This window comes from Neodiprion virginianus, chromosome 5 (assembly GCF_021901495.1).
Source record: "Neodiprion virginianus isolate iyNeoVirg1 chromosome 5, iyNeoVirg1.1, whole genome shotgun sequence".
Lineage (NCBI taxonomy): Eukaryota > Metazoa > Arthropoda > Insecta > Hymenoptera > Diprionidae > Neodiprion > Neodiprion virginianus.
This window is the reverse complement of record NC_060881.1, coordinates 20,506,397-20,533,817: the sequence shown is the minus strand read 5'-3', so window position 1 is coordinate 20,533,817 and position 27,421 is coordinate 20,506,397. Positions and strand designations below refer to the sequence as shown.

General features: G+C 37.9%; 3 protein-coding genes and 1 long non-coding RNA gene across 10 annotated transcripts; 2 read left to right on the top strand and 2 right to left on the bottom strand.

Moving 5' to 3' along the window:
* Positions 1–1,914: 1,914 nt before the first annotated feature.
* On the top strand, positions 1,915–5,586 carry LOC124305917 (elongation factor 1-alpha). Its single transcript, XM_046765918.1, has 4 exons — positions 1,915–2,097; positions 2,689–3,297; positions 3,911–4,186; positions 4,773–5,586. The coding sequence occupies exons 1-4, from the start codon at positions 1,954–1,956 to the stop codon at positions 5,127–5,129; spliced, it is 1,386 nt and encodes a 461-aa protein (XP_046621874.1). The 5' UTR covers positions 1,915–1,953; the 3' UTR covers positions 5,130–5,586.
* LOC124305919 (uncharacterized) lies at positions 5,578–8,972 on the bottom strand. Of its 2 annotated transcripts, none has more exons than XR_006908478.1 (4): positions 8,775–8,972; positions 7,486–7,766; positions 6,996–7,375; positions 5,578–6,830 (listed from the first exon to the last, which is right to left on the bottom strand). It is a non-coding gene; the product is annotated as an uncharacterized LOC124305919 (long non-coding RNA). The 2 variants fall into 2 exon arrangements; XR_006908477.1 differs by lacking the exon at positions 8,775–8,972 and adding an exon at positions 8,127–8,240.
* On the top strand, positions 7,717–15,183 carry LOC124305916 (integrator complex subunit 9). 2 transcript variants are annotated; one of them, XM_046765917.1, is made up of 10 exons: positions 7,717–7,860; positions 8,235–8,429; positions 10,079–10,483; positions 11,396–11,642; positions 11,802–11,982; positions 12,369–12,604; positions 13,156–13,367; positions 13,838–14,023; positions 14,116–14,316; positions 14,421–15,183. In XM_046765917.1, the coding sequence occupies exons 1-10, from the start codon at positions 7,717–7,719 to the stop codon at positions 14,538–14,540; spliced, it is 2,127 nt and encodes a 708-aa protein (XP_046621873.1). In that variant the 3' UTR covers positions 14,541–15,183. The 2 variants fall into 2 exon arrangements, with proteins under 2 accessions (XP_046621873.1, XP_046621872.1); XM_046765916.1 differs by having other exon boundaries at positions 14,104–14,316.
* A 2,261-nt stretch (positions 15,184–17,444) lies between these two features.
* On the bottom strand, positions 17,445–23,438 carry LOC124305918 (FUN14 domain-containing protein 1A). Of its 5 annotated transcripts, none has more exons than XM_046765920.1 (4): positions 23,317–23,438; positions 21,500–21,670; positions 20,039–20,234; positions 17,445–18,240 (listed from the first exon to the last, which is right to left on the bottom strand). In XM_046765920.1, the coding sequence occupies exons 1-4, from the start codon at positions 23,421–23,423 to the stop codon at positions 18,058–18,060; spliced, it is 657 nt and encodes a 218-aa protein (XP_046621876.1). In that variant the 5' UTR covers positions 23,424–23,438; the 3' UTR covers positions 17,445–18,057. The 5 variants fall into 5 exon arrangements, with proteins under 5 accessions (XP_046621876.1, XP_046621879.1, XP_046621880.1 ...); XM_046765923.1 differs by having other exon boundaries at positions 23,233–23,387; XM_046765924.1 differs by having other exon boundaries at positions 23,228–23,384.
* Between the last annotated feature and the right edge of the window lie 3,983 nt (positions 23,439–27,421).

Sequence of the window (27,421 nt, the reverse complement as noted above, 5' to 3'; positions counted from 1 at the left end):
CTGGAATTTCTCAATTTGAACTCCACATTGAAAAATCATAGCCATATTGTGAAGAAGATGAAGTAAATATCTCATTGTAATATACGCTATCTGAAATCTGGCCATTTCGAATCAGCGGCCTGGAAAAACGAGACAAACTGGTTCTTCTTTTCACCGTTATTGATCAGACGGCCCTCCGGCACGATCCAAGCCGCCGATGACTTACAATACACGACTGTAACGCTAGTTGCCTCCCTTAAAAATTTCACGGCGTGGCATTCGTGACACGCCCGCATCTCGCGATCCTTGAGCCCCGGGAATTTGCAGGCATGTATTGCGGTTCAACGAAGAGTAAAAGAAAGTACTGTTATTCTACAAAACAAATGCAAATCCGCAGTTCACGAAAAGCTGGATAAAATCTGTTAAAATGCGTTAGAACAGTCGAATAGCGTCGTTAATTTATCCTACAAAAATCAGACCAGACTAACGAGAACAGTATAAAACTGCACTATTAGTTCAGATAGATCAATTAAGATCTGGCCCTCAAATCTGGAGTAAACAGCCCGGGTCATGCGTGTCATCTCGATAACAATCGCGAAAGACTGCCAAGGAAAAACGGGGAACGACGATTGCGCCCCGGAAGACACTGGCCCCAAACGTCAGCCATGCAGGTGTAGATTGTATGCGCCCGAGGCCGGCGGTAGCGGATACGCACCTGAAGAATCGAAGGCATCGAAGCCTCGAACCCAAAGCCGTGCCGAGATTAACGTCCAATTGAAAATTCTCCAGAATCGAATGTTGCAGCGAAAAGTGTCGATCAATTAGCCATTTAAGACCACTGTAAATTCCGTAAGGTAAAAACTCCAAATGGTGATAATTTTTAGAAAAATTCAGATCGCGGAAGGAGCGAGGGATCGATAGTCGGCTGTCGCTGGGTTCGAGGCTGCGTCGGTGAAGCCGTGTGCGCATGTCACTTTCCTACAACGATCTCTTTCTGTCGTGGCATCTGGAGGTGAGTGGTCGTACGTGCGTGCTCTCTGTTACCGTTCAGTAATCCGTCGAAATCACAAACAAAGTCCAGCCATCGGGGCTCGGATCAAGGCCAGAACTGAACCTCAAATTCCCGGCAACGTCGCCCTCGGTGTAGTTTAACGAAATATCGCCTACTTCGGTGAAAAAAATGTAACGATCCCGACCGGCTGCTGCTTCTCACCCTCGGCCGCATGCCGACTTCAAACTCTCCCTGTACTAGACACCCTGCGAATTCCCGGTACTTTGGGAAATTCGAACACGATTAAACGCACCCACTTCCTCATCCTTGAGCCCTAGACCTTTATTTCCGTGACATCCAGCCCTCATCGGCTTCTCTGCCTCGTTCATCGCTCCACGTAATGGCGGTGAGTTGTCACCGCAATTCGGGTTCCCTTAGGTCACTATACAACCTTCTCACTTTCGCGTCATTCGTTCATTTATTCAATCTTCCTTCCAGGTGAAGAGCTTCGAAATATACCACAATGCCCGTTTCCTTTCCGAACTCTCGTAACGAATCACTGCGTAGTCTGATACACCTAATCAAATATGTACATATGTTGCAACGTGACGCAATCGCATATCGACGTATCCTCTCATAGTTTCCAACTATGTTCATCGAACTGCCGTTATATTGTTTGGAAGCAGGACTCGCCGCGTTGTTACCGGGTCGGTATTTTGCTGCAATGCTTTCTTCCCTTTCTCTGTGATTCTCTGAAGAAATGTCCTCCATCTGCAGTTCCAAAATGGCCGCGCGATCCCGTAAATCCCGCAGGGCACAAGCAGCAGTCGGTCTTTTTCCTTCTGAAATCTGGACGCATGACTTTCGGGGTGGCCACGTGGTATAAGAGTTCATGTTGAAGAGCGGATTTTTTAACGGCTTCTTTTGTTTGCACTGTGTTTCAGCTCTTTTGACGAACTCTTTAGCAACGAAACGACGCAAACATGGGAAAGGAAAAGGTTCACATCAATATCGTTGTCATCGGACACGTAGATTCCGGTAAATCGACCACCACTGGTCACCTCATCTACAAGTGCGGTGGTATCGACAAACGTACCATCGAAAAGTTTGAGAAGGAAGCTCAGGAGGTGAGGTTTCTACTCTGTTTTTTTTGGATTTGCTTTTTCTTGATATGTATTCCGAAAATCTTTATACCTGATTCAATAGCTACACGTAACTTAAATTTTTAAATGGAGAGCTCTTTAAGCTTGTTTAATCATATCTCTCAACATATTTTTCCATAAATGAAAGCTTAAATCTATATCAAAACAATGAGCATGTGTATTTCTGAACACTTTTGAACCCAATTAGTACAAAAGATTGTGATTTTTTTCTTTGGATAATTAACTTGCTTGATGATCGATATATTTCATAAATTATGTAAAATATGCATTATCTACCCCAACAAAAAAAATTCTCGTTAGCAATCTAAGTTTGAATACCAATTGAAATATGTATTGATCAGCAATTCGATATTGTTATAATCTTATGATGTCACTGATAAAAACAATCTGGATTGGCACAGTGATGATAACCCTACAACTTCATTCGCGGTTTCCACCGGAGGACTTGAGAAAGTCCATTGATGGCTGAAGGCGTCTGAGTGTCAAATTAATACCATCTGGAAATTGAATCAATGGCTGATGAGAGCACAAAATTAATATTCATATTATTTGCAGATGGGTAAAGGTTCCTTCAAGTACGCATGGGTCTTGGACAAGCTGAAAGCCGAACGTGAACGTGGTATCACGATTGATATCGCCCTTTGGAAATTTGAAACTGCCAAGTACTATGTGACTATCATCGATGCTCCGGGACACAGAGATTTCATTAAGAACATGATCACTGGTACGTCTCAGGCCGACTGTGCAGTGTTGATTGTGGCTGCTGGTACGGGAGAATTCGAAGCTGGTATTTCCAAGAACGGTCAGACCCGTGAGCACGCACTACTTGCCTTCACCCTCGGCGTCAAGCAGCTCATCGTTGGTGTCAATAAAATGGACTCCACTGAGCCGCCATACTCGGAGGCTCGTTTCGAGGAAATTAAGAAGGAAGTTTCCTCCTATATCAAGAAGATTGGTTACACCCCAGCTGCTGTTGCTTTCGTTCCCATCTCAGGGTGGCACGGAGACAACATGCTCGAGCCCTCGAGCAAGATGCCATGGTTCAAGGGATGGGCCGTCGAACGCAAGGAAGGCAAAGCTGATGGAAAGTGTCTCATTGAGGCACTCGATGCCATCCTCCCACCCAGCAGACCTACCGATAAGGCTCTGCGTCTTCCCCTGCAGGTAAATTTTGTCCATTCGCTTCATTCCGTCCATTCAAAATTGAAAAATAACTATTTCGATCAAGAAACTCTGGCAGAGAAATTTCAACCATTATCAAAAGTTTTGTAAAAAGGTCTTCCTAACTGTTCCTGGGTTTATATATTTACAGGACATCTACTGCTCCTTAAGTATCCTTAAATTCTACAATTATTCTGGAAAACCAAAAAATGTCCCTGAAGTCCTAGAAAAGTTCTGAGATATTTTGACTTATCCTGGAAAAATTGACATAATATATTTTTGAACGAAAACTGCGACATTTCATTTGTAATACGTAGCGTTCAATGCGTTAAATTTTAGTAGACCATGCAGTCGTTAAAAAGTCTATCAATCATTAAATTGGATCACATACTTACATTCGAAATTATTGAGATAAATTTTCCAACAATTAAAAAATCTTACAAAACAGAATAATTTAAACTCAAACATATTTTCTATGTTCCAACATGTTTATTATATTCTATTGATCGTCATTTTAATTCCTTTTTCAAGAGAATTGAAAGTGAAATTTCAATGTATATTTCGCTCTATTTTCCATTACTGAAGGTTAACTGATGCTTGTTGAATTTGTTTGCAGGACGTTTACAAGATTGGAGGTATTGGAACGGTGCCCGTAGGCCGTGTAGAAACTGGAGTTCTGAAGCCAGGTACCGTCGTAACCTTTGCTCCAGCAGGTCTCACGACTGAAGTAAAATCCGTCGAGATGCACCACGAGGCTTTGACTGAAGCCGTGCCCGGCGACAACGTTGGTTTCAACGTAAAGAACGTTTCCGTCAAGGAACTTCGTCGTGGATACGTTGCCGGTGACTCTAAGAACAATCCGCCCAAGGGCGCCGCCGATTTCACCGCTCAGGTAACGACAGATTCATTAAATTTCAATAAAAATTGTTATATGTTAATTCATGTACTTTTCGTTTGTGAATTATTCGACACTATGATGAGACACTTTAATCTTCATTCGCGGTTTCCACCAGAAGACTTGTGGGTCTGTTGATGGCTGAAGCGTCTGAGTGTCTTGAAAATTACGCTCTTCTAATATTCACAGTGTCCTTGATTTTTATTAAATTGAAACCGTGTATAGTAGGTAATTAAATATTCGTTAGGCATTCTGAAAAGTTACCGAAACTTTATTTTTCACCATAAGTACTAAGTTTCTCTTTGCTATCTGAAATTCAGCAGAGTTGTAATTCTTTTCATATTTGATTGATACAGTGGTCATTAAAGTTCGTTGGACTATTATCATGAAAATTCATGGAATAACTAGAAGCCGTTTTCTTAAATCATTACAACTGCAATTGAATTTTGTATTTCCGATTTTTCGTGGTTTCGATTACGTAAATTTACGAAAAATATCTTCCAACTTAGCAATTTATCGCAGTAAACTATATGAACAAAATTAATTTCATTGATAACTAATTCTTGCTTATTACGTATTGCAGGTAATCGTGTTGAACCACCCCGGTCAGATCAGCAACGGTTATACGCCAGTGTTGGACTGTCACACGGCACATATAGCGTGCAAGTTCGCCGAGATTAAGGAGAAATGCGACCGACGTACGGGTAAAACGACTGAGGAGAATCCAAAGGCGATAAAGTCGGGAGACGCGGCCATCGTGACTCTGGTGCCGAGCAAGCCGATGTGCGTCGAAGCCTTCCAAGAATTCCCGCCATTGGGGCGCTTCGCTGTGCGTGACATGCGTCAGACTGTCGCTGTCGGTGTTATCAAGGCAGTCAGCTTCAAGGATGCCACAGGCAAAGTCACCAAGGCCGCCGAGAAGGCACAGAAGAAGAAATAACTAGCTACTATAACGGATGACCACCGTGAGGTGGCGCCGCCGCCTCCCTGTCCCGTGTCTCAATTAATTGATTATTATTATTATTATTGCGATAGTAATAAGTCGGCTACTGCCGCTACTGCTTCTGCTACCCTCATGGTAGTTAACGTTGCTGAGATTATGATATCCATTATTATGATTATTATGACACGGAGGACTGACGTCGCGCCATGCTTATTATTCACGAAACGTTGTTTATTATTTCTTTTACTATCTAAATCCGAATGGCTGATACAGCAGCACTGTTGTTTCCACCGCAAGGAATTTCGCAGGAAAAAATATTACCTATCGTAATAATGTAATAATAACTTTTTAAAGATGGCAACCGAGCAACATGAATTACTATCAGCAAAAAACATAACAACAAGGTAACTAATTGAACAAACTACAAGTGCTGATTAAATTTATGTTTCTTTTCTTTTTCTTTGTTTTTATTTTTATTTGTAATGAGAAACCATCTGGTTAATTGAATGATTGATTACATTGGTACGGTGAAAATTGAAAATAAAAAAAAAAGATTTTAATTTAATCAAGCAGCAGCGACGACGACGATATATCTTCTACCACCACGTGAAATATTACAAACAACAATATCATTGAATTTTAATGATAAGCATAACAAATATTGTCAAACTTCTCGAAATAGTTGATAAAAAAAAACCGTCTCATTGGCAACTTTATTATTCCGACTTGCATAACGTAATTATTTACTACCTATAATAACTATTATTATTATTAATAATACTATATAGCAACAGAAACTTCACCCCTCCTCCTGTTTTCACAACAAACAAAACTAGAAACGAAAAACTTATAATTATTTAGCTCGGTTTAATTATATTTTCTATCTAATTATTTACGGAAATAAAATCTTATATCGTGCGATATTCGAGAAAATAATGTTATTATTATTTTGAATTTTTTTTTTTTTCAACTAAACTTTGTACGTTGTGTCGCAATTAATGATTTTATTTTTCTCAACGCGAGAATCACGATGCATAATTTTATTTATATTTAAATGTACTTATTCTTATTATTTTAGCCTAATTTTGCTAAGTGAGTATTTAATCAATTTTCGTGGTAGTTGATAACGAACTTATTTCGCTCAACAAATTGATGTAGGAGATGATTGAATATATATTTTCTAGAGTTGAGGTTCGAAATGGAGGGCTTTCTTGGAAATGAAATCTTGATTTGCTTAATTATATATTATAAATGAAAATTGGTTGAACGGTTGATTTTCAAAAAAAAAAAACGGACGTACCATCGATGAGAATAAGAAAATGCAAAAGTGGAAATTGCATCATGCTGCAGAATTGGATGAATACGAAATACAGCAAGGTAAGTGCGGTCTTAATCAATTCTAGTATAGTCTTCGATTAGAATTATTGCAAATAATAAGCCTTTACAAATTCAATATTTATATAAATTTACGGTTTTGTATGTAATGTACTTATATTTTATTCCTGACATTCTAATTATGTTCAAATGTAGTTCAGTTGATGGGGAGTAAAACAAACCTTTGCACTACAAATGGTGGGATAGTAGTGATTGTCGTGTATGTATTTTCGGCCTTTGAAGAGGAGGGTCCGTGCGATTCGCCATCCTGGATTAAAGTTGCAAAAAATTGGTCTTGTTATAGTAATTCCTAAGCGGTTGATCCTGCAACAAAGAGTTATTTTAAAAAAAAAAAAAAAATTTTTGTACGTTTGATCCGAAATAGCGGATCGCGCGACCCCCTTCCCCCTACTTAGGAACACACAGTTACAATTATTTTGTAATCAAACAAATAAATTGTCATTATAAGTACAACGCTATCGAACTCACTCTCGCATGAAATTGATGAATAATGATCACCTAGGAATGTAATTCAGAAAGGGATAAGAGAATCAGGCATTCGCAATTCTTAGAACTTTGACGTCACCGAGCGACTGCTGAACGCTTGACGATCCGCCAAACCGCCTCTTATAAAAGCGCTACCACGGAGCGAGCGGCAGATCTCGTCCGACCAGTGCGCCGGGTTCACGTTAGCTACACTAGTTAATTCTAGCGTCTTTTGAAATACGATAGAATTTGATGGAATACGGTGCTGACACACGGTGCTAAATGTGGTTCGCAAAATGTCCCTCGATTCTGCCCCCAATTTCCACCACTAGTGGCGCTAGTAGTTAGTTGCCCAGCATGTTTAAAACAAAACCAAAAACGAGCTGAAAAAATACAAGGTTAATCTATTTTTTAGCAAAAAATCTTTAGTCTCCGAATCAATTTGTATGACCCTTTTTTGACTAATTGGACCCCCAGAACACAGAAAACCCACCAAAAAGAGCGTAGGACCAGCAGCAGAGAAATTGCCAAGGAAATTTTCGGTTTTTGGCTGTAACTCTTGATCTACCCTGGAACCTGTCTGATACCCTCAGTCAACAGCTGCCTGGAAACGAAGTCTCATTTCAATGAGACCGTGCACGTGTGCCAATCAGAAAGCTTCAAGCGGAGAATCTTCCCTACCACTCGAATTAGGTCTCATGCTCTCTAACTAGTCTTCTGCAGCATGCTTGCACCGTGTAGCCGAGTAATACCGAGGATTCGGAAAGATTATGCCTTGACAGCAAGATTGTGTTTTAGGTTAGAAAAATTGAAAAAACACCGGGAGAAAATTACGATATCGTCAATTCAAATCATTCAAATGAAGCTGGTAAGAATGATTGTAATTGCGTTATATTTCCTTGATAATAAATATGCCATTGGTATAGAATTTCAATCTTCGAACGGCTTTCTAAGCTTCTAATTGAACATAACTTGACCTAGCCCCATAAACTTACAAAAATCCAATTATTGAATTATGTATCACGTAAAAAGATATGATTTCAATAAATAAAATACATAATAAATTTCAGAAATTCAATTATGACAAATAAAATGGTTTTTCAGAACCAAATTTCACCAGATAATCATAAATACCTTTTTGTTCTTATATTTTCTTGACAAATCGATACAACTACTAAGTATTCATCATGTGTTTTTCTTTCTACATTTATTTCAATTTTATTTATTTCATTATTATTCCAGTACTGCCTGTCCAGCGAGCCGACAAAGCCATGCCTGGTCTTGAGCTTCAAAGGCATAACGCTAATGTTGGACTGTGGTCTGAACATGCAGTCAATTTTGAATTTCATGCCGATGCCCATGGTGCCTAGTGCCAAGTTCAACTCCCTTCCCAGTTGGGTTCCCAGGGATAACAATCAGGATTGGCAAATTGAAGGGGTAAGACCTACATTATGTCACTGTCTCGATTTTCAATTACTATTATAGACTGATGAATAAGAATTCTCGACCTCGTATGTAATCTATTATAGAATCTTGGTGATCGGTCAATTAAGTAAACGTATTTTTAGTTAACGTTTCGACCCGGATATGGGCCCTCCTCAGAACGATTTATTTTTTTAACTGTCAAGAACAACAAAAAGATTTTTTATAAAATAAATAATAGTACTAGAAGTAATCAGACTTAAATATTGTAGATGTAATACTCTTAGAGCTATTATATATTATTGATTAGTAAGAACCTTTTGATTAATTGAAATAAGAATGTCTTTAAGTGTTATTTACCTTTTTTTTTTTTTGAATTAAGTAAGTGGACTAAGATGTAGTCGAATTCACAATTACAATTGGTGGAGACAGTGTTCTTTTGAGTGACGGTAGTCAATGTCAATCTTCAAGTTATTTTACATGTGGGAGTTAATAGTTGGAAGTCATTAATTAAAAAGATTAAAGAACTATGTTTCTTCACAGTCAGTATATCATTGTGTTAAAAGGTTTTTAAAGAAGGTCTTTTTAGCAATAAAATTAATTCGCAAGTGTCAAAGAAGTGGAGGTAGGCTCTTTATAATTAAGTTCCACATGTCTAACGAAAAATTATTGTTGGTTGAACCGATTGAGTCAACAGGTGAATAACGACTGATGGGAGAAAACAAATATAATCCAGAGTGAAGGTGAACCGATTATAAACAATTATACAGAAAAACAATAAATATTTTGTGAGAAAAGCTATGTAGAAAGGACTGTGTAATGTGGACAAAAAAAATTTTTTTTGTATGTAGTTAAGGTTAAACAATATTTGTTGTGTGGGCGGAGATTAGAGGTTTGTAAATATTACTTAAATGTTCAACATCTTGTCTAAGATTAACAGAATTGGTGTGACCTACAATGTTGCACATTTCTAGTAACAGTCTTCTATAATAATTGTGTTCTTCACAAAAGATGTTTGTGTTGTCGTAATTAAAAGTGTGTTGTTTATCGATACTATGTTTCGTTAGAGCTGTGTGACGTTCTTCAATCTCATGTTGAAACTGTTGAAACTGAATTCCGATTTTTCCACCTTTCAATAAGTTTCCTTGGTTCTATTATTTGATGAGTAGTGCTATCATTTTCCACAAAGAGAAAATTTGTAAATTTCTGAACATTTGTTATCAGAAGAATTGATTGATCGAGAAACAAATGAGCCAAGGTGAAAGGTTGTTCGAGTACTCGTAACACCAAATTAAAAGTATGAAATAATCAATTACCCAAAATACTGCAGATTTATCAAGGATACCGATGAATCGATTAATTGAAACAATCGATTGAGTGAGAACATCGATGATTCCGTTAATCGAAAAACTGGTCAATCAAAAACATTGATGAATCGATTAATCTGAAATCCAATTAATTAAGAATACCGATGAATCATTTTATTAAAAAACCAATTCATTGAAAATTTTGGTTAGTCGATTAATCGTTAAACTGAATTGAAATATGAGTGAACCGATAAACAGGGAGAAGAATTAATCGAAATGTCAGAAGAATCGTTTGAAAATTCTAGACCCAGATGCAAAAATTGCATTAATGAAATTGGTATTTGAACACATTGCCAGGAGCTGAAAGAGAACTGTGGAAGAGTATTCGTTGATTCAACGCCAGAGTTTTGTCCACCGTTAGAGAAGATCACGGATTTTTCTGAGATTGATGCGATACTGATATCGAACTACACTTGCATGCTCGCACTGCCGTTCATAACAGAAGGTACGGGGTTCAAAGGTATAGTTTATGCGACGGAACCGACCCTGCAAATCGGTAGATTCTTCATGGAGGAGCTGGTTGAATTTATCGAGCAGACACCTAAGGCTATGCTGGCCAAACACTGGAAAGAAATGCTCCATGTTCTGCCTCCGCCACTCGCCGATGCCATGAAACCCAAGTCTTGGAAGCACCTCTACTCTATGGCCGCTGTCAACTCTAGCCTTGCCCACATCCAGATGGTCGGTTACGATCAGAAACTGGTGAATATCAATCTATTTGGAGTCCATGGGACTGAATTAAAAGTTGGGAGCAGAGAAAAAACGTTTAGAAAATCTCCAGCAGTGTTGGTTGCACCAATAACGGTATCTACTACGTAATTGAAATGATTCCGGGCCGATTTGAATTGCACAAACTGGCATATCAACAATTTGCAAAAACGGTTTCATGATTAAGACGTTCAAGGTGCTCAAACTCTTGTGTTTTAGATCTGATCCCAATGTTTTTGGGTTGAGTTTATTCACTATAGAAATCTACGGTGATCCCTTAAAAAAAATATCGCTAATGGTTATCTCCAAAGTCGATAAAAATAGATTTTTGTAAGTACGTTTCCTAAGATTTTCGTCCATAATTACATTTATGCGTTATAACTATTCTATATTATAAAATTTCTTGAATGTTTTTTAAACGAATTGTAAGGATCTGGTCAGTAAGTAAAATATCCTCAAAAACGTTAGAATCGCATTAAAAACAACATCAAAGTTCAAATATTTCGAACGTTCTATTGTAACATCTTTTTTCAACTGGTTGATAGCTTATGTTATTCGAATTCACTCAGAATCGTTTCTATCACATGGTGAAAATGTTGTTTCATTCGTCTTCACTATCATTAGCACCAATACCACTTGTGGAAATTTTTTGAACTATTTTTCCTATTATCCAAACTTTAGACTCAGACATTACAGTACAATTAATTGCTCAATTATGAGGCCAATAAGCGTCAAACATTTGAATCTTAGTATCATTAAAACCATCCCACTATTGTGCAAAAATTTAAGAAATAGAATGAGTTAAACTCCGATTGATAGCAAATGTACCAAAAAAGCGCAAGAAAATTGAGAGTACAATACTTGATAAATAAGGGAGAAAAATGTGATTATACTTTTTCCACTCAGGATATATACGGCGCCTTAACGGTGACTCCGATAAGTTCGGGTTACTGCTTGGGTAGCAGCAACTGGCTGATATCCTGTGACCATGAAAAGGTGGCCTATGTGAGCGGCTCCTCAACACTGACGACTCATCCACGACCGATGGAGCAGACGACACTGAAACATGCCAACATGTTGATACTCACAGGCCTGACGCAAACGCCGACTGCAAATCCGGACACGATGCTTGGCGAGCTTTGCATGACCGTCGGTAAAAAAAAATTGAGAAACGAGAAAAAAAAACACAGATTAAGAGTCCTTGCTCAGATATTGAAAGTACAGAAATTTCTGTAGTTTGAAACCTTTTTTTGTGCCTCTGCTGAGTTCTTCCTGATGTTTTCTTTGTTTTTTTGTCTTCTCAATCTTACAGCGATGACGCTCAGAGCCGGCGGCTGTGTTTTGATTCCCTGTTATCCGTCTGGTGTTGTTTACGACCTCTTTGAATGCCTCAGCACACATTTGGATAAGTCCGGCTTCTCTCAGGTTCCACTTTTCTTCATATCGCCAGTCGCTGAAACATCTTTGGCATATTCAAATATTCTGGCCGAGTGGTGAGTCCATTTTGACGATTAACTGATAACTTGGACAAAGTAAGAAAGTAGAACTATGCTTACATTATTAGGGTGCACGAATAGTTGTTGAATCGAATCGAATCGAATAGTTACAACCAGTTCAAACAATTCCGATTTTGAAAAAATCTGTATAGTTTAAATTATTTTAGTAATTCAAACAGTTGAAATACCTATTGCAATGAGTTAAATACTCTGAATTGTTCAAATTAATCGATTCAAACCGGGAATTTTCCGTTTTGTTTCATCTGCTGTGAAAGATACTTTAAACACTTCGCATAATTTCAGTAATTTAAATAACTCAAAAACTCAAATTATTCGGTTTATGTCGAATTGTCGAAAATGTTTAAAATCCCTTTGGTTTTAAGGTTGTCGACGAACAAACAAAACAAGGTTTATCTCCCCGAGGAGCCATTCCCTCATGCTTTCTTGGTCAAGAACGCCAGACTGAAACACTTCACATCGACATATGCTGAAGGATTTAGTTCCGACTACAGACAGCCGTGCGTTGTTTTTTGCGGACATCCGAGTCTCAGGTTTGGAGATGCTGTACACTTTGTACAGATGTGGGGAAACAACGCTCAGCACACAATTATTTTCACCGGTCAGTCACTCTGCTCCCTATTTTTTTTTATTCATTATCTTTTAAGTCGAGATGATTCGAATTTTTCGAATAATTTAGTCACAATCGCGAATCTTTGATTCTTATTTTACCCCTCCCTCGCGTCGACTCATTGGAATTTTGTCGATAAATGAACGTGCCATGAACGAAAACGTGACTATACATCTGAAAAATGAACAATTATGTATTTACTAAAATGACATTTAATATAAGTTGGAAATTCATCAATTTCTGTTGATAACGATAATTTTTGAGAAAATTACACTTGCATATCGTGACTTTTTCTCGAGCTCTCCACCCTTGTAACAAAGCGTGACGATTGCACAGACCCTGCAGCATCACATGTTTTATAAACGGTCTTGAACTACTTGAGTTAACAAAACGATTCAAACCATTAAATATTACCAAAATGATTCGAATATATTTGGAACATTCAATTCAATCTTCAAATTAAATTTCATTGTTCGATTCGGCCTCTATTCACACATTGAAACTTGAGAGTAATTTTTTTTTTCGTCTCTGGCTTTTCACAGAGCCAGATTTTCCTTATTTGGATGCCTTGGCACCATTTCAGCCGCTAGCCATGAAAGCTGTCCACTGTCCAATAGACACGTCGCTGAATTTCACCCAGGCAAACAAACTGATCCGTGATTTGAAGCCTGATAATCTCGTTGTGCCTGAATGTTATACCCAGCCGCCAATGACTGCGCCTCACAGGTCTGATCTGGTCATCGAACCTGTTGGAGTAAGTGATGCAAAACTAATACTGAAAAAGAGAGGACAATAAGACAGAGAAAAGAAACTAATACCTGAAATAGCCACATGAACAAAAAAATTTAGGTTGCGGTTATTTATTTTTTAATTTTTAAGTTTTGCGATTAATGAAACGTATTTCGAAATTTTTCTTTCTTAAACAGACGTTTTTGTGATATTGTATACACAAATTTGAGCACTTCGCGTTATGATCTCCTCCGAAAATTAATGGATAATAAGACGAAAAGAAACACAATAAATCAAAAAGAAAATTCTACATCAATAATCAGTTTTCATAATTATCCTGTGGGTCATTTGGTGATTAATTAGGCGAAGTTACATTTGGATTACTGTGCTAAAATTCTGACTGCATCGATATTGATTGTAGATAATTCATCTGGCTAATATGATCCTGACGAAACTGTAATAAATGTTCGAAATTGCGTTTATTCAACATTCCAGGAAAGACCTTTGATAACTTTCAAACGAGGCGAGGTAATAAAGCTGCCCCTGAAGCGGAAGAACGGTCGAGTATTCATAGAGCCAGAATTGGCAGGAAACATCGTGCCGAGCGAAGTTAGACCAGGACTAAGTTTGGCAACGGTTAGTGGCGAACTGGAAGTAAAAGACAACGTTTACACGATAAAGGTGAGCGCGAGTTTTTTTCTCCGGTTTCAATGTCCCCATTCGCCAAGACTCATTGTCAGCATACTCGAAACGCTACCAAGACTTATTTTCAGACTATCGAGGACCGTCAAAGCGCGAAACGCAAGGCGTCGATTGTTTCGGGATCAGGTGCGCCGAGTAAGGAGGAAGTTCTACGGGAGCGCAAACACGAGTACGGAAACGTCGACCCACAGGAATTGATGCAAAAGCTGAATCAGGAGGGAATTCACGGCGCGAAATTGCAGCACAGTCCGACTTCGACGAATATTCATTTGGTAAGATATGGGGAAAAAAACATGTTAACGTTTCGAGAACTAATTGAAAAGGTTCTTTCCGATATCGATGTCTACTAAAGACGCCATATGATCTAATTTTTCAGCAAGATGAGGACACTTTGATACAGATAGGCGACAATTCGACGCACATATTCTGCAATGGTGATCAAAAACTTCGAAGAAGATTGAGAGCCATCATTATGCAGTGTCTCAAACGATTTTGACTCTAATCAACTACCGGAAACTTTCAAAGTCTACGTTGAAAAAAAGCAGAAGGAAAAAGAGAATGTGTAAAAGAATTCAACTCCTATACATGGTTTCTTTTTCCCCAGCGTTTCCCGTTTTTTCGACTGATTGAGTATACTTATAATTAATTATTATCCATGCGTTATTTGTATATAATAAGTATGTATATAAATTTGAATGTAAAATCTAGGGTCATGCAAGATTCGATTTTTGTCGTACAGCAGTAGTACTATAATTCATTTTATTGCTTCATTCTTTCTTTACCATACATAATATTACAAAAGAGTTTAGCGTATATTATAAATATTCTTGAATTATTTCCAAGCTTACTTGTGCATAGACTGCAACGTGAAATCAATCAATCCATCCATTAACATGGATCTTTAATTATTTTAAACTTTGGTATCGCTAAAATTTGAAAGAGGTCAAGTTTTCTACATACCTTACAAGGTAATATCATTCTTTTTTTTCTGTATAAACACAGTCAACGGGCATATGTATCAATTAGTAGAACACTCATTTTCATTTCTTTTAATGATAATCCTAATTTCAGATAGGTTTGTACACTTACTTAGTTCGTAATAAATTATTGGACCACGAATTCGGGGTTTTCTCCAAATCCAAAATTTTATTGAAAAAACACATAAGTGTAGTACCTAGTTTGACAGGGCGTCAGATTCTTTAAGAATTCGTTGCGGACATGGTTTTCACCAGACACCTTGTTGGGGGATGCCCTGGTCGATTTCGATGTTGACGTGTATACTTGTCTGAAACGCGAAAAAGACTTCACAGTCCCATTCTGTCCGCAATTATGAACAAAAATACACTAATAAATTTTCATTTGATGCAGAAATACAGAAATGCAACGGACTTTACAAAATCGCAATAGTAAATTCATAGATTGAATAAGAAGTTTCTTCTCTACAAGCACTGTGTATAAGGAGACTCTAATGTGTAGATGTTGTGTTTACCATTTTTGAATCCTTGCAACCGATGAGAAGCCACGTAAGACAAGCAATGCCGTCTAATGAATGATATGCGGATGTGCAAATCATTTATCTACGAGAGAATATTTGTTGAAAGAATGTAAATTCGAAAAATTAACGACCGAGCCAGGAATCGAACCTGGCGTTTAGAGATGCTTGACCGGAGCCTTACTCCACTAGACCACCTAGCCGCCCTGACTCTGTTGTCGTTAATATCTCTCATCACCAGTGAGTTCGAATTTGTTTTCCTGTGCCCGGTTTATGTGTGAATAAGAAGTGTCAAGCATCTCTAGACGCCGGGTTCGATTCCTGGCTCCGTCGTTAATTTTTCGAAATCACCAATTTTTCGAATTTACGTAAATTCATAAAATTCGTCCCATTTTTTTTATTTCTGCGTCAAATGAAAATGCATTGGAGTATTTATGTTCAGAATTATGTATAGAATGGGATTAAGCCTTTTTCGCGTTTGAGATACGTGCATTTCAATATTTGGTGATATATACGTCAACGTCGAAATCGACCAGGCCCCCCTTTAAAAAGAGTAAAAACAAGGCGTCCTGTGAAAAAAAAATCCGCAACGAATTCTTAAAGAATTTCCCATATGAAGAATCTCCCACCCCCTTAAGGGGGTGCCCTGGTCGATTTCGACCTTGACCCTTATACATATATATCACCGAATATTGAAGTCCACGATCCGAAACTCAAAAAAACCTTAATGGCTAAAAATTTAAAAGCTCTCAACTTAGCGCACTACTCACAGGAAACCCTAGGTCAGTTGACCCCTCCGATTTTGAGCTAGTTCATATGTGTTGTAGTGCATAGAAAACTAAGAGACACGTATTTTTTTTTTATCTGCCAATCAACAGGTTAATGGGGTGAAAGTGACTCCCAAAGCTGAGCACCCAACAGGGTTGTTTCTTGATGCGCTTGACGTATTTTAATGAACCCGGCGCTGAAATGTTTCTATTGATGAATGAAACTTCAACATTGATTTCCATTCAAATACATCTAACCGAAACGGAAAAACCACCTCGCTGGGATTAAAACATTTGTCAAGGATTCAATTGTTCCACACATGGATTTCAATATTTGATACGCATGTGTAGTTGGATAAACGGACTAATCGTAAAGGGGAAAAAAACAAAAAAAAAAGAGAAACAATTGGAAAAAATATATTCGATGAGTCAATAAACCAGAAAAATTCAAACAAATTCATCGGCAATTAATTTCTTCTCATTTACCGGAATTCCTTTTTTTATTTTTTAATGATCTCGCTAGTTGATTTACTTTTTTTCAATTTTCATAATAAAACGTGATATTAACTATTAACTTTCTTTTTCTCTTGTTTAGAATCTTTCTAAATCATTCATCGTTTACGAACAATTTTCAGACTACATATATTTGAATAAAAAGTCGTTGAATCTGAAACTGCAATCGGAAGAATTCAGGGATAATTCAGACATATGGTAGAGAATAAATTGGGTGAATGTCGTATGTGGTAGAATTAAAAATAAATAAATCAATCGATTAGATTTGAACACTAAATGATAGCAATAATATTTCTAATATAAATAATAAATATAGGAGAGATCAAATGACGATGTATATTTTAATATAATATAATATTTGAAGAACAGTATTTTTATTCGTATTCTTCATTTTATACGCTCGTTTCACAAAATCGTAAGATTTTCACGATATAAGTCGGAACGAACGACTACCGCGCCGTAATCATAATGAATTACTGTGTCACAAACATTATACAACAGCAACAACAATATAGCAATCATAGTAATGACAATAGTAACAATACTAATAATACTATACTATAATTATGTGTCAATTGATAATACACATATTTTTCTTTGTTGTTTCACTGTTAGTTGGTTTGTTTTATTTCCTCCTTGTAAACTTAATACTCGCGTAAATGCGATTTCTAAAAGCTATAGGTGAAGTTGTAAACTACTTGACATCTGCGTCTTTACCAGTCTAACGATGACTTTCGTGTGTGTAAACATATATATATATTGAACAGTTTCTCGATATTCATTTTTTCTTTCTTCAGGTATATACTATATATTACTATTAAGTAATATTCGACGTACTTTCTTCCACTTGCATTTCGATTTTCCATCTGATCAAACATTTTTACTTGCTGTATTCCAAGATGGTAGAGAAAAAAAAAGAAATAATAGTTTCAAAGGGTTTTGTTCACGCCGATCGCTCTTCATCTCGTCGGAAATAATCAAGTATCAAAATACTTCCGGAATCAATGATTTTTTATATCGTCAACGAACCGACTAAACTTTTCCAAAGCTGGCTGATAAAGATCGTTGTTAAAAGATCTTACGACGTCGTCCAAGAACTCCTGAGAGAATACTCTCGAGAATAATTCTCTGGCGGCCTCGGCGCTGAATTTTCTTCTCGCACCGCCAACCTTTCCGCCGTTTCTGGGACTGAACGGAATTTCAGCTTTGTTTTTTACCCTCGGCATACAGCAAGTTGCTACCTAATTGGCGGTCGCAAAACCCAGTGCTAAACCGGCCGCGAACGAGGCAAGGAAAAAGTGTATCTCTTTGGGCTTGAATGCGTCGTTATTCGTCATGACATCGTACCAGCGACGCGTACGAGACTCGCCGTTCTTCAACAACTGCTCCGCTTTGTCCAATTTCTTGTCAACAAACCTTTCCACCTGCAACAAAAATACTTTTATTCAACCACTATTACACCACGCATTTTTCCTTGCCATGCTCGCGTTGCCACGTACCTCATTTGTTATAACGATTGGATTTGTTTTCCATCTCATTTATTTGCACAAGCTTACAAAATATGTTAGAAGTTACGTCATGTCTAGCTTTTTTTACTTGTTAACATGCCTTTGTGTAACGTAGGTTCTTTCGTTATCTTTTATTTTTGTTTTCTAGAATAGTCAAGCAAATCTTTTTGTATTTCTATTATTATTATTCTTTTCAAATATTTTTTTTCATTCTGTTTCTGCATTCACTACAGATTTTTTGTCACCCTCATAAATCGAAGCATTTTATTTATTTGTTTTTATTTCTGACAACCTCTGTCTTTGAATATAAATAATAACGCTAAAAATCTACCCGATAGATTATTATAGATTCAAATAAAATTCAAGGCAAAGAAGAAAAAAGCAATTCCATGCGAGGTAAATTATTTTTTTTTGTGGGGATATATTTTTTCCAATTTTTCTTTGTTTTTTTTATTGGGTTTAAAATTGACGTGATATAAACCAAAATACTAAATTATAATCAACTAATTATCGAGTACTTTTGCAGGTCATATGATATTTCTAAGTAGTATTATATTTACACATTACACGTATATTTCTCGCATTATATACGCACATATTTCGGTGCTTTTTCTTCTATTTTTTTCTCGCGTAGGCAAAGACTATTATATAATTATTAATATAGAAATAAAACACAGGAGTACCGTATTATATATTTTATCGACAAAGTGCAGATGTGAAGAAAATACGCAAACGAATAAAATATCAGCGAATAAAAAGAGGAAACAGTCACAAGTCAAAATAAACTTAATACGAAATTACGAAAAACGTTGTTTTTTCTGTCATAAAAAAAAAACAATGCAATATAATATCTATTCGATGCAAAAGAAAAAGCATGGAACAATCCTGAATGAATCCGCAACTCGCAGTTTTTATTCTTAGTTTAAATTTGGAACAGAAAAAAGGGCAAGAACGCAAAAAGTGTCGCGAAAAAATGATTTCTATACACAATATAATTTATATGTACCGATGCACAGTTGAAAAAATAACAACGGCCAGAAACAAAGCAGGAGAATCCTGCGGATCTATTCCAGATTATTTCATTGGTTTTCTTTTCTTGTTTTGCATAACTTGAAAAAAGAGGTGGGAAAAGAATCAACAATAAAAGAAAAAAAATGATCAACACGATTTGAATTAAGACGCTAGACCGATAAGGAAACCACCGACGAAACCTGTCGCCAGATATGTGTTGTTTCGAGACCATTGCCCTACCTGCGAACAAAAACGAAACGATAGACTTTACTTCAAATTTAATTCAGAGTTTAAATTTGTGCTGTGAATGTTGAATTTTGAAAAAATCTTCCTTCATTCCTTCTTAATTATTTCTAGATATATTCTAATACCGATTGAATCCTTATCTTCCTATTAGTTTGTGTAAAATATTTTTTTTCTTCCCTCCCTTTTCTTCATCGTTATTCAATTCTTGCCTCGATACTTTTTAAATTCCGTATTTCTTTGTTCAGGGGTTGCTTTCTTTTTTACTCAGCTCTTTCCAAGCTTTTTTTATAAATCTTTCCAGTACCTGTTCTTTTTTTTCACTGTCATTTATCTTCTCAGTCAAATTGAAATTAGCATTCATAAAAGTTAGATCAACCGAAATTAAAGTTCTATGATTCTGTTTGAAGAAAATTCAATTTTTGCTCGTCTTCTTGCTTTTTTTTCAAAGTTTGCTCACCTTATCCATGAATTTGGGTCCTTCGCCGGTTACTTTTTCTTCCACCTTGTCGGACAATTTTTCTGCTTTCTTCTGTATCTTATCCCAATTTACTTTTATGTATCCCTTATGTGCGGCTATTTGAAGAATGATAATTCCTCCACCCAAAGCGAACGCAGCCACCTTTCCCACCTTCATTGTGAGGAAACCGGTTGTCCTATTCGAAAATTGAAAAAAATGGATCAAATAATGCAACATCAATTTTTGATGTCCATTATCGAATCAAAAGAAAATGGAACAAACAGGAAAATTAATAAAAAGAAGTTTCAATCTTTACTATTAAAAAAGAGTAGAGAATTTTCAAAGTTTCATTTTATGTACCTGAAGTTTTCTTTTTCATATAAACGCTACCTTTTCGTTTTTACTGTAACACTAGAGTATTTAGCAGTGACGTCAACGCTCAAGGATTTTAAACACCTTGGAAATAAACAAAACTGTTTGCAGTAGTGATTGACAATGATGACGCAATTTTGGTCTCAAAGCGTCGCTAATCATGCTTTTGCGAGAAAGATAGCAACAATGTTGCTGGAGGAATGATTTTTAGTGGAAAAGATGATTGTGTAATAGACCGTTACCATGATCCAGTTGTGGTGACGGTCAAATTAGAGACTTGGTAATTCTGACACAGTCTATAAGTTATGAATTTCTCGTGTGAGTGTTTCAAACGGATACTTTGAAAATCATGACCCATCAATTGGTTGACTTGAATAATATTAAACATGAATCAAAAGTATCGGAAAATAGAGAGTAAATCGTTTAAAAAATCTCCAGCGGTGTTCCTTGCGCCAATGACAGTGAACACGATTGACATAATACTTCTAATATGTAGTAAAACCGGTTCTAAGCTACTTCGAATAACAGAAGTTAAGATATCAACAATTTGAGAAAAGTTCAGTGTTCAAAATGCTTTTAGTTTTGATGTTTTTGATTCGATTCTAATGTTTCTGGGCTCATTTTGCTCCCCACACAGATCTCCAGAGATCACCTGATGGAAACTTCACAAATAGTTATCTCCAGAGTGGATAAAAATAGATTTGTGCAAGTATTACACAACACATGTTAGTCGATTATAACAATTACATTTGCACATTATAACTACAATATAATTTAAGATTCTTTGAATGTTTTTAGACAATTTATGAGGATACAGTCACCGAATTAAATGAGAATCAAATTAAGAACACCAGAATTTAAAAGTTTATAGCATTCGGATCATAAAACCTTTTCTCAAAGTATCATTGATATCTTAGTTTGCGTTATTTAAATTTGTTAAGATTTGTTTCTGTTAGAGAGAAAGAAATATTGTTCCATTCGTGTTCACCATCATTGACACGAACAACACCCCTGACGATTTTTTGAATGGTGTTTCCTCTTTTCCTAATTCTTAATTCAGGATATCTATTTTATTCATCCCCAACTTACCATCCTGAAGCAGTGCCGATGACGATTTGCTTAGTAGCCGAAGTCTTGCTAACGTCACCCAAAATTTTTTCAATCATACTCTTCGCCTCTTTGGAAACGTCCTTAAGATCGATAATCTCTTTGTTAGCGTCGTCTTTGCCTCGCTTCGCAACAGGAAGACTCATGTTATTTCTGTAAAGAAGAAACAAAGTGAAATTAAATTGAATTGAACGAAATTTGATCAGCTTTTGATTTAAGGAACATAGAATTTTATTCTACTTCTCTCTCTTGTAAGATTAATAACAGAAGTTCTGTTATTTTTATTCTTCTTATTCTCTCTTTCATTTCCAATAATTACAAGTGTTCGCCGACAAATCTGGTTGCATAATCTACTTTATTATTGCGAATTTTACAAATAACAATTGGAGGAGGAAATGAAGAAAGAAAGAAGTAACGTAAGAACTGACGGATATATAATGAACATAATGACGTGTTATAGTAATATACAGATCTATTTTCATTTTCGTCTATCAACGTGTATGATATATTTGTGGATATTTGAATGACAAATGTTTAGGTGGGAGGGACAAAATATATCTATGATGAGATAATTTCTATTATAGATGCGGATAGATAGAACGTAAGTAAACTGACTATGCAGATTGTAATCGCTTATCTATACCTATGCATCATACATATTTGTACTGTGAGTTGTATGATGCATATACAAATTAGAAATACGTTCAATAATAGAACTGCTATTTTGTCAGAGTTTATTTTAGTTTATTATAACGAGCAAAGAAATATTCAGCGAAAAAAAAAAAGATGACAATAATAATGTTTAATCACAAAAATGTGAGTATATTCACGAATGAATGAATAAGCAAATGAATAAATTATTTGTAATGAATGAAGAAATGAATGATTAGTAACTGGATGCATGAAATAAGTAAATAATGATTAAATGGACAATTGAATGAATTAATGAACGAATGAATTGAATAATTAATGAATCGAAGAATCATGAATGGATAAAGGAATTATTAATAATGAATGAGAAAATAAGTGATTACGTGATAACTGGGTGAATGAAATAAGCAAAACAAATTAATATTTGGATGATATAATGAATGAATAAACTCAAATTCTTCGATTGATGAATGAATGAGTGAATAAATTAAATGAACGAATCAAATTTATAGAAAATGAACTTACAGATGAATGATCAACGAATGAATTGATAATTAATTGATGACTAGTAATAACAAAGAAATGCTGCTAAGTGCTATACATGAAATTAAAAAAGCGCAACGTAAATAAATTAATGAATATATGTATATACAGAATATAAAATGTATAAAAATAACAATACCGTTGTAAAAAAATTTGCAGTTCACGTCGGTACGGCATATTTAAATGATAGTGTGATTTGACCTATAATATTTAATATACCAGTTGCCTTGCCGAGGTGAAAAAAGAAATGATTTTCAATATATTGCGTAATTAAAAAATAAAACTTAGCGAAAAACAAACGGAAGAAAAAAAAAATTGGCAACTGCAAAAAATATATCCTAAACTACCAGCTACAGCGAACGATGAGCGAGTATGGCAACGGCAAGGCGCGCCCGAGCGAAAAGTAAACGGAAAAGAGGTGAGAATAGATAGTAAAACAAAAAAAAAAGAAACAGATGACAATTGCGTAATTAGACCGAATTATAAACGAATTAAGATAAGCCGCGTCCCTCCTACCTTACCGTTTACCCGATTTGTCTATTGAGTAGCGAATAGCGAGGTCTGCGATTTTTTCTTTGTCGCGCCTTTGATTGTATCTTAATCACCTGCGACGTCGAATCTGTCTCTCCTGGCTGACAGCTATGAAAAATCTACACCGATGCGCCCTCCCCGCTCTCTCGTTCTCTCTCTCTCTTCCACTCGCCGATACCATAGACTTCTATATAACATAGACTGAGCATTAGGTCGGAGCAAACGTCCCCTGAACGTCGATTCCACCGTTGTGGTGCTATCCTTGTCTTACACCCGCAGTTGATACAGCTATCTCTGTCTAGCGATCTCGGGGTGGGGATATGTAGGATGGCACAACCTGCAACTGCCCCTCACTTGCTTTTCTCTTTCCCTCTGGCGCTTGGTTCCCGTGCCATAGCCGGCATTGAGGGAAGAGTAGGGCGAATACCTCATAAGAGAGAAAGAACAGCACCAAGAACGATAGGCGTTCAAGGGACAAGGGAAATCGCCGACGTACACAGTCTATTTTATATATAAGTCTATGGCCGGTGCCGCTCCCTAGTTTGCTAAAGAACCGCCGCGCTGTTACCCACCACCCAGGCCACGGAGTAGAATCATAGACATATAAGAATAGACCGCGTGAGCGCTGAGAAGGCGATAGCGCGGTAGAAAGAGAAAGCTGCATATAGGCCCCCCCTCTATCCTTGTCTAATCGGGCATGCGCAGGACACGCGAGTCGTGTATGCCAGTATACTACACTGCGAGAGAATGCAGAGCGCGCATGCGCGCGATTGAACAAGGATAGAAGGATGGGCCCATATGCAGCTTTCTCTTTCTATCCCGCTATCGCATTCACCAACGGGTTACCTCCGACTCGCGCGGTCTATTCTTATATGTATGAGTAGAATAACCTACTCCGTGACACACACACACACGCCCAGCCACGCGCGCGCGCGCGCAGTGATTCATTCAAAGTGTTATACAATGCGTTGACTGAAGAACATAAAGACTGATGCCCCTGGGTAAATTTTTGTGACAATTTTTCGGCGGGTAGGTGGGCCCAGGTGGGCCTGGGAGCGTAGGAGAGTTCTGCTCTATCGAGTCTACCTATCGAGCTCGTACTCACATTCGTAGCAGCCAAAGTAGTGTCGGTATGAAAGCTTGAGATTGAGTCGGAACAAAGTGAGTCCGTAAGACTACTTGTAAAGTGCGACTTAGAAATGTCAATCAGCTCGATCATCCCCGTGAGAAAAAGCGTAACCGCGTCCACCACGGCCCACTCCGCCGAGTATGCATATGCGGTCTATATACGATATTGATATATGTATATGATCCATTTAGGATTGATACGCGATGCATACTATAAATTTTATAATTTTCCAGGAGACAAACTAGATTATCTACGATAATCGGCTATAATATGAAAGTAGAAGAATTATTCATTTCGAAATGGGATTCTATTCGACACGCGCTCGATGTGTTCCGTAACATTATTATTCATAATTATTCCAGCAACTTTTCATTTCCTCTCGCGATCTTGAATTTTCGTAGGCATAGAATCGAGATGGTGTTTTAGCTAGTCGCAAGTGAAGTATCTACGTTGGGTAGAGAAGCAAAATTCTTTTTTGAAAAGTGTTCGAATGGAAAAAAATTTAGAGTAACTGTAATACACGGATGCGCTAATTTTGATCGAGATGAACTCGATACTCCGTATATGAGACAGTATTTAACGCAGTGTAGTGATTTGAAGACCTGAAGAGGTGATAGAGAGAGAAAGAACGAAGCGTCTTAAAACTTCAAGTGCATTTTAACACACATTTGAAAGGTACGAGCAAAATTTTTTATCATCTAACTGTCGCAGACCGGCAGCGTTATTAGCTGACCCGTTAACTGAAGAATATATCTTTAGGCAACGGCTGACTATCGAAGGGCCTGGCCGCTTGAGTCTGGAATCGGCAGCAAAGATAAAGTGAGTATTTCTTATATGAAATGTGAAAAATAAAATCATTATACATCATATGATATCATCATACGTTATACATCATACACCATGATACATAGTATTAAAGTTCGAAACCAAAGATTGGATGTTCGGACGTTCAGAATATGACGTCACCCAAATTTTGTTTTCTCTTGACGTCTTCAATCTAAAGTCAGCTAGCCGAATTTCTCAGTCTGGATACAACCGCGCAGTAGAGCGGTCGGTTGAGAATCGCGCTCCGCAAATTTCGAGTACCGAGTTTGCGGTACCTCCTGGAACATGCGCACCGGATCCAGTTCCTGTTGCAACTCGACTTCATATCCGCTACCTGGTGAAGCTTGACTTCGGGGACAAGCGCTCCGTAGTTTCTGCGCTCAAGGTCCACTACCTGGTGAAGCTTGACTTACAGGACAAGCGCTCCGTGGTTCCTGCGCTCCAGGTACTTACCTGGTAAAACTCGACTTCCAGGACAAGCGCTCCGTGGTTCCTGCGCTCCATGTCCGCTACCTGGTGAAGCTCGACTTCGGGGACAAGCGCTACGTAGTTCCTGCGCTCCAGGTACGTACCTGGTAAAACTCGACTTCCAGGACAAGCGCTCCGTGGTTCCTACGCTCCATGTCCGCTACGTGGTGAAACCTTGAATTCCAGGACAAGCGTTCAATGGTTCCTGCGCTCCAGGTACGCTACCTGGTGAAACTCGACTTCCAAGACAAGCGCTCCGTAGTTCTGGCTGTCCAGGTGCTTGACCTGGTGACTTTTGAATTTCAGGACTAATTTTCGGTAGTTCTGACTGTTCAGGTCCTCCACCTGGTGCATCTTGACATCCAAGAAAAGCGCTGCGAAGAGCTGGCTGTCCAAGTTCTTGATGTGGTGACTTTTGACCTAGCGCTGCGTAGTTTCTGCGCTCTGTGGTTCCTGCACTCCTGGTCCACTACCAGGTAAAACTCGACTTTAGGAACAAGCGCTCCGTAGTTTCTGCGCTCAAGGTCCACTACCTAGTGAAACTCGACTTCGATGGAGGAGGAGGAAAAGGACGAGGTGGACTAAGAGAACAGAGGTAGTCGAAGGTGATCGAAGGTAGTCGGAGGTGGCAGGAGGTGGTAGCGGGTGGTAGAAGTTGGCTGGCGATGGTATCAGGTGCCTGGGGGTGCTGAGGGGGTGGCTAGAGGTTATTGGTAGTGATAGGAGGTGGACGGAGATAGTAGGAGGTGTTCGGTAGTGGTAGGAGGTATTTGGAGGTGGTTGGAGGTGATCGGAGATGGTCGAGGACGATGCGGTCGACGCGGGCTGGGGGGGGGGGGGGAGTAGAGGAGGAGAAAATGGCGAAGAGCGACGTAAAAAACTGCCGAAGTATTTAAACTATCCCTAGATGGTATGTAACAATAAGAATTATTAATCCGAGTTTAAAACCATATTACGAGATCCTCGCACTACCCCGAACTATAAAATTATTAATTTAGTACTATAATTAACTGTTACCATTATATGCAATCGTTGTTTAGCAATGCCATTCATGACACGCAGTTGGAGCGGCATTATAGGCAACTATGCTGCACCACATATCTTTGGAGATAGATTACACTACAATACAATAGACATGGGTATAATCGATACAATATAGAGCTAAACGGAATCCTTTCCGAAACGCGGTATTGTGGCAACGCGCACGAACGTTTGGGAGGCAATGTAGATCTCTAATGCGTAACCATGACTGCACTCAACTGCACTAAAGTCTACAACAATACACGAAATGTGGATACCGCGAGTGTGTGGGCTGTGGTCGTTGACAGGTGGCTGCCCTAGCATGAGCGGCGTTGTCGGTTAAGAAAATTAGAGGAAGGGATTAGAAGAACATGGCTACCGGTTTCTATAAATAAGGGCATCGAGCGCGAATTTGCTCTCTCGGCTCGTGCCCCCAGACTTGACATCTTGTACTCGATTCAGTCTTGCGGCATAATACCTTTATTTTCCTGCATTTAAAATTTTTTTATACGTGTTAAAGACTTTCATTTTATAGAACGTTACTCTTGACTCGTGCCTCAGGTCTCACCTCTCTCTCTCTCTCTCTCTCTACTCTCGTCTTTAACCCAGTCTCTGGTATTAAGCCAATTGCATATCATCGTTAGGGTCTAGGATTGCTATCCGTTCAAAAATCCGCCATCGTTATTCTGAGCAAGTTTTCCCTGCCGTGCAATTAAAACACGCCATTTTGTGCATAG

What these genes read in the sequence shown, in the direction of transcription:
- LOC124305916 (XM_046765916.1), top strand. Translation starts at nt 7,717, where the DNA reads ATGCTTGCACCGTGTAGCCGAGTAATACCGAGGATTCGGAAAGATTAT. An exon ending in CGAGCTTTGCATGACCGTCG is followed by an intron (nt 11,643 to 11,801) that starts GTAAAAAAAAAT and finishes TCAATCTTACAG; the next exon opens with CGATGACGCTCAGAGCCGGC. An exon ending in CTTCGACGAATATTCATTTG is followed by an intron (nt 14,317 to 14,420) that starts GTAAGATATGGG and finishes CTAATTTTTCAG; the next exon opens with CAAGATGAGGACACTTTGAT.
- LOC124305918 (XM_046765920.1), bottom strand. Translation starts at nt 23,423, where the DNA reads ATGGTATCGGCGAGTGGAAGAGAGAGAGAGAACGAGAGAGCGGGGAGG. An exon ending in ATCGGCACTGCTTCAGGATG is followed by an intron (nt 20,235 to 21,499) that starts GTAAGTTGGGGA and finishes ATTTTCGAATAG; the next exon opens with GACAACCGGTTTCCTCACAA. An exon ending in GACCCAAATTCATGGATAAG is followed by an intron (nt 18,241 to 20,038) that starts GTGAGCAAACTT and finishes TTTTTGTTGCAG; the next exon opens with GTGGAAAGGTTTGTTGACAA.
- LOC124305917 (XM_046765918.1), top strand. Translation starts at nt 1,954, where the DNA reads ATGGGAAAGGAAAAGGTTCACATCAATATCGTTGTCATCGGACACGTA. An exon ending in TTGAGAAGGAAGCTCAGGAG is followed by an intron (nt 2,098 to 2,688) that starts GTGAGGTTTCTA and finishes TATTATTTGCAG; the next exon opens with ATGGGTAAAGGTTCCTTCAA. An exon ending in CTCTGCGTCTTCCCCTGCAG is followed by an intron (nt 3,298 to 3,910) that starts GTAAATTTTGTC and finishes ATTTGTTTGCAG; the next exon opens with GACGTTTACAAGATTGGAGG.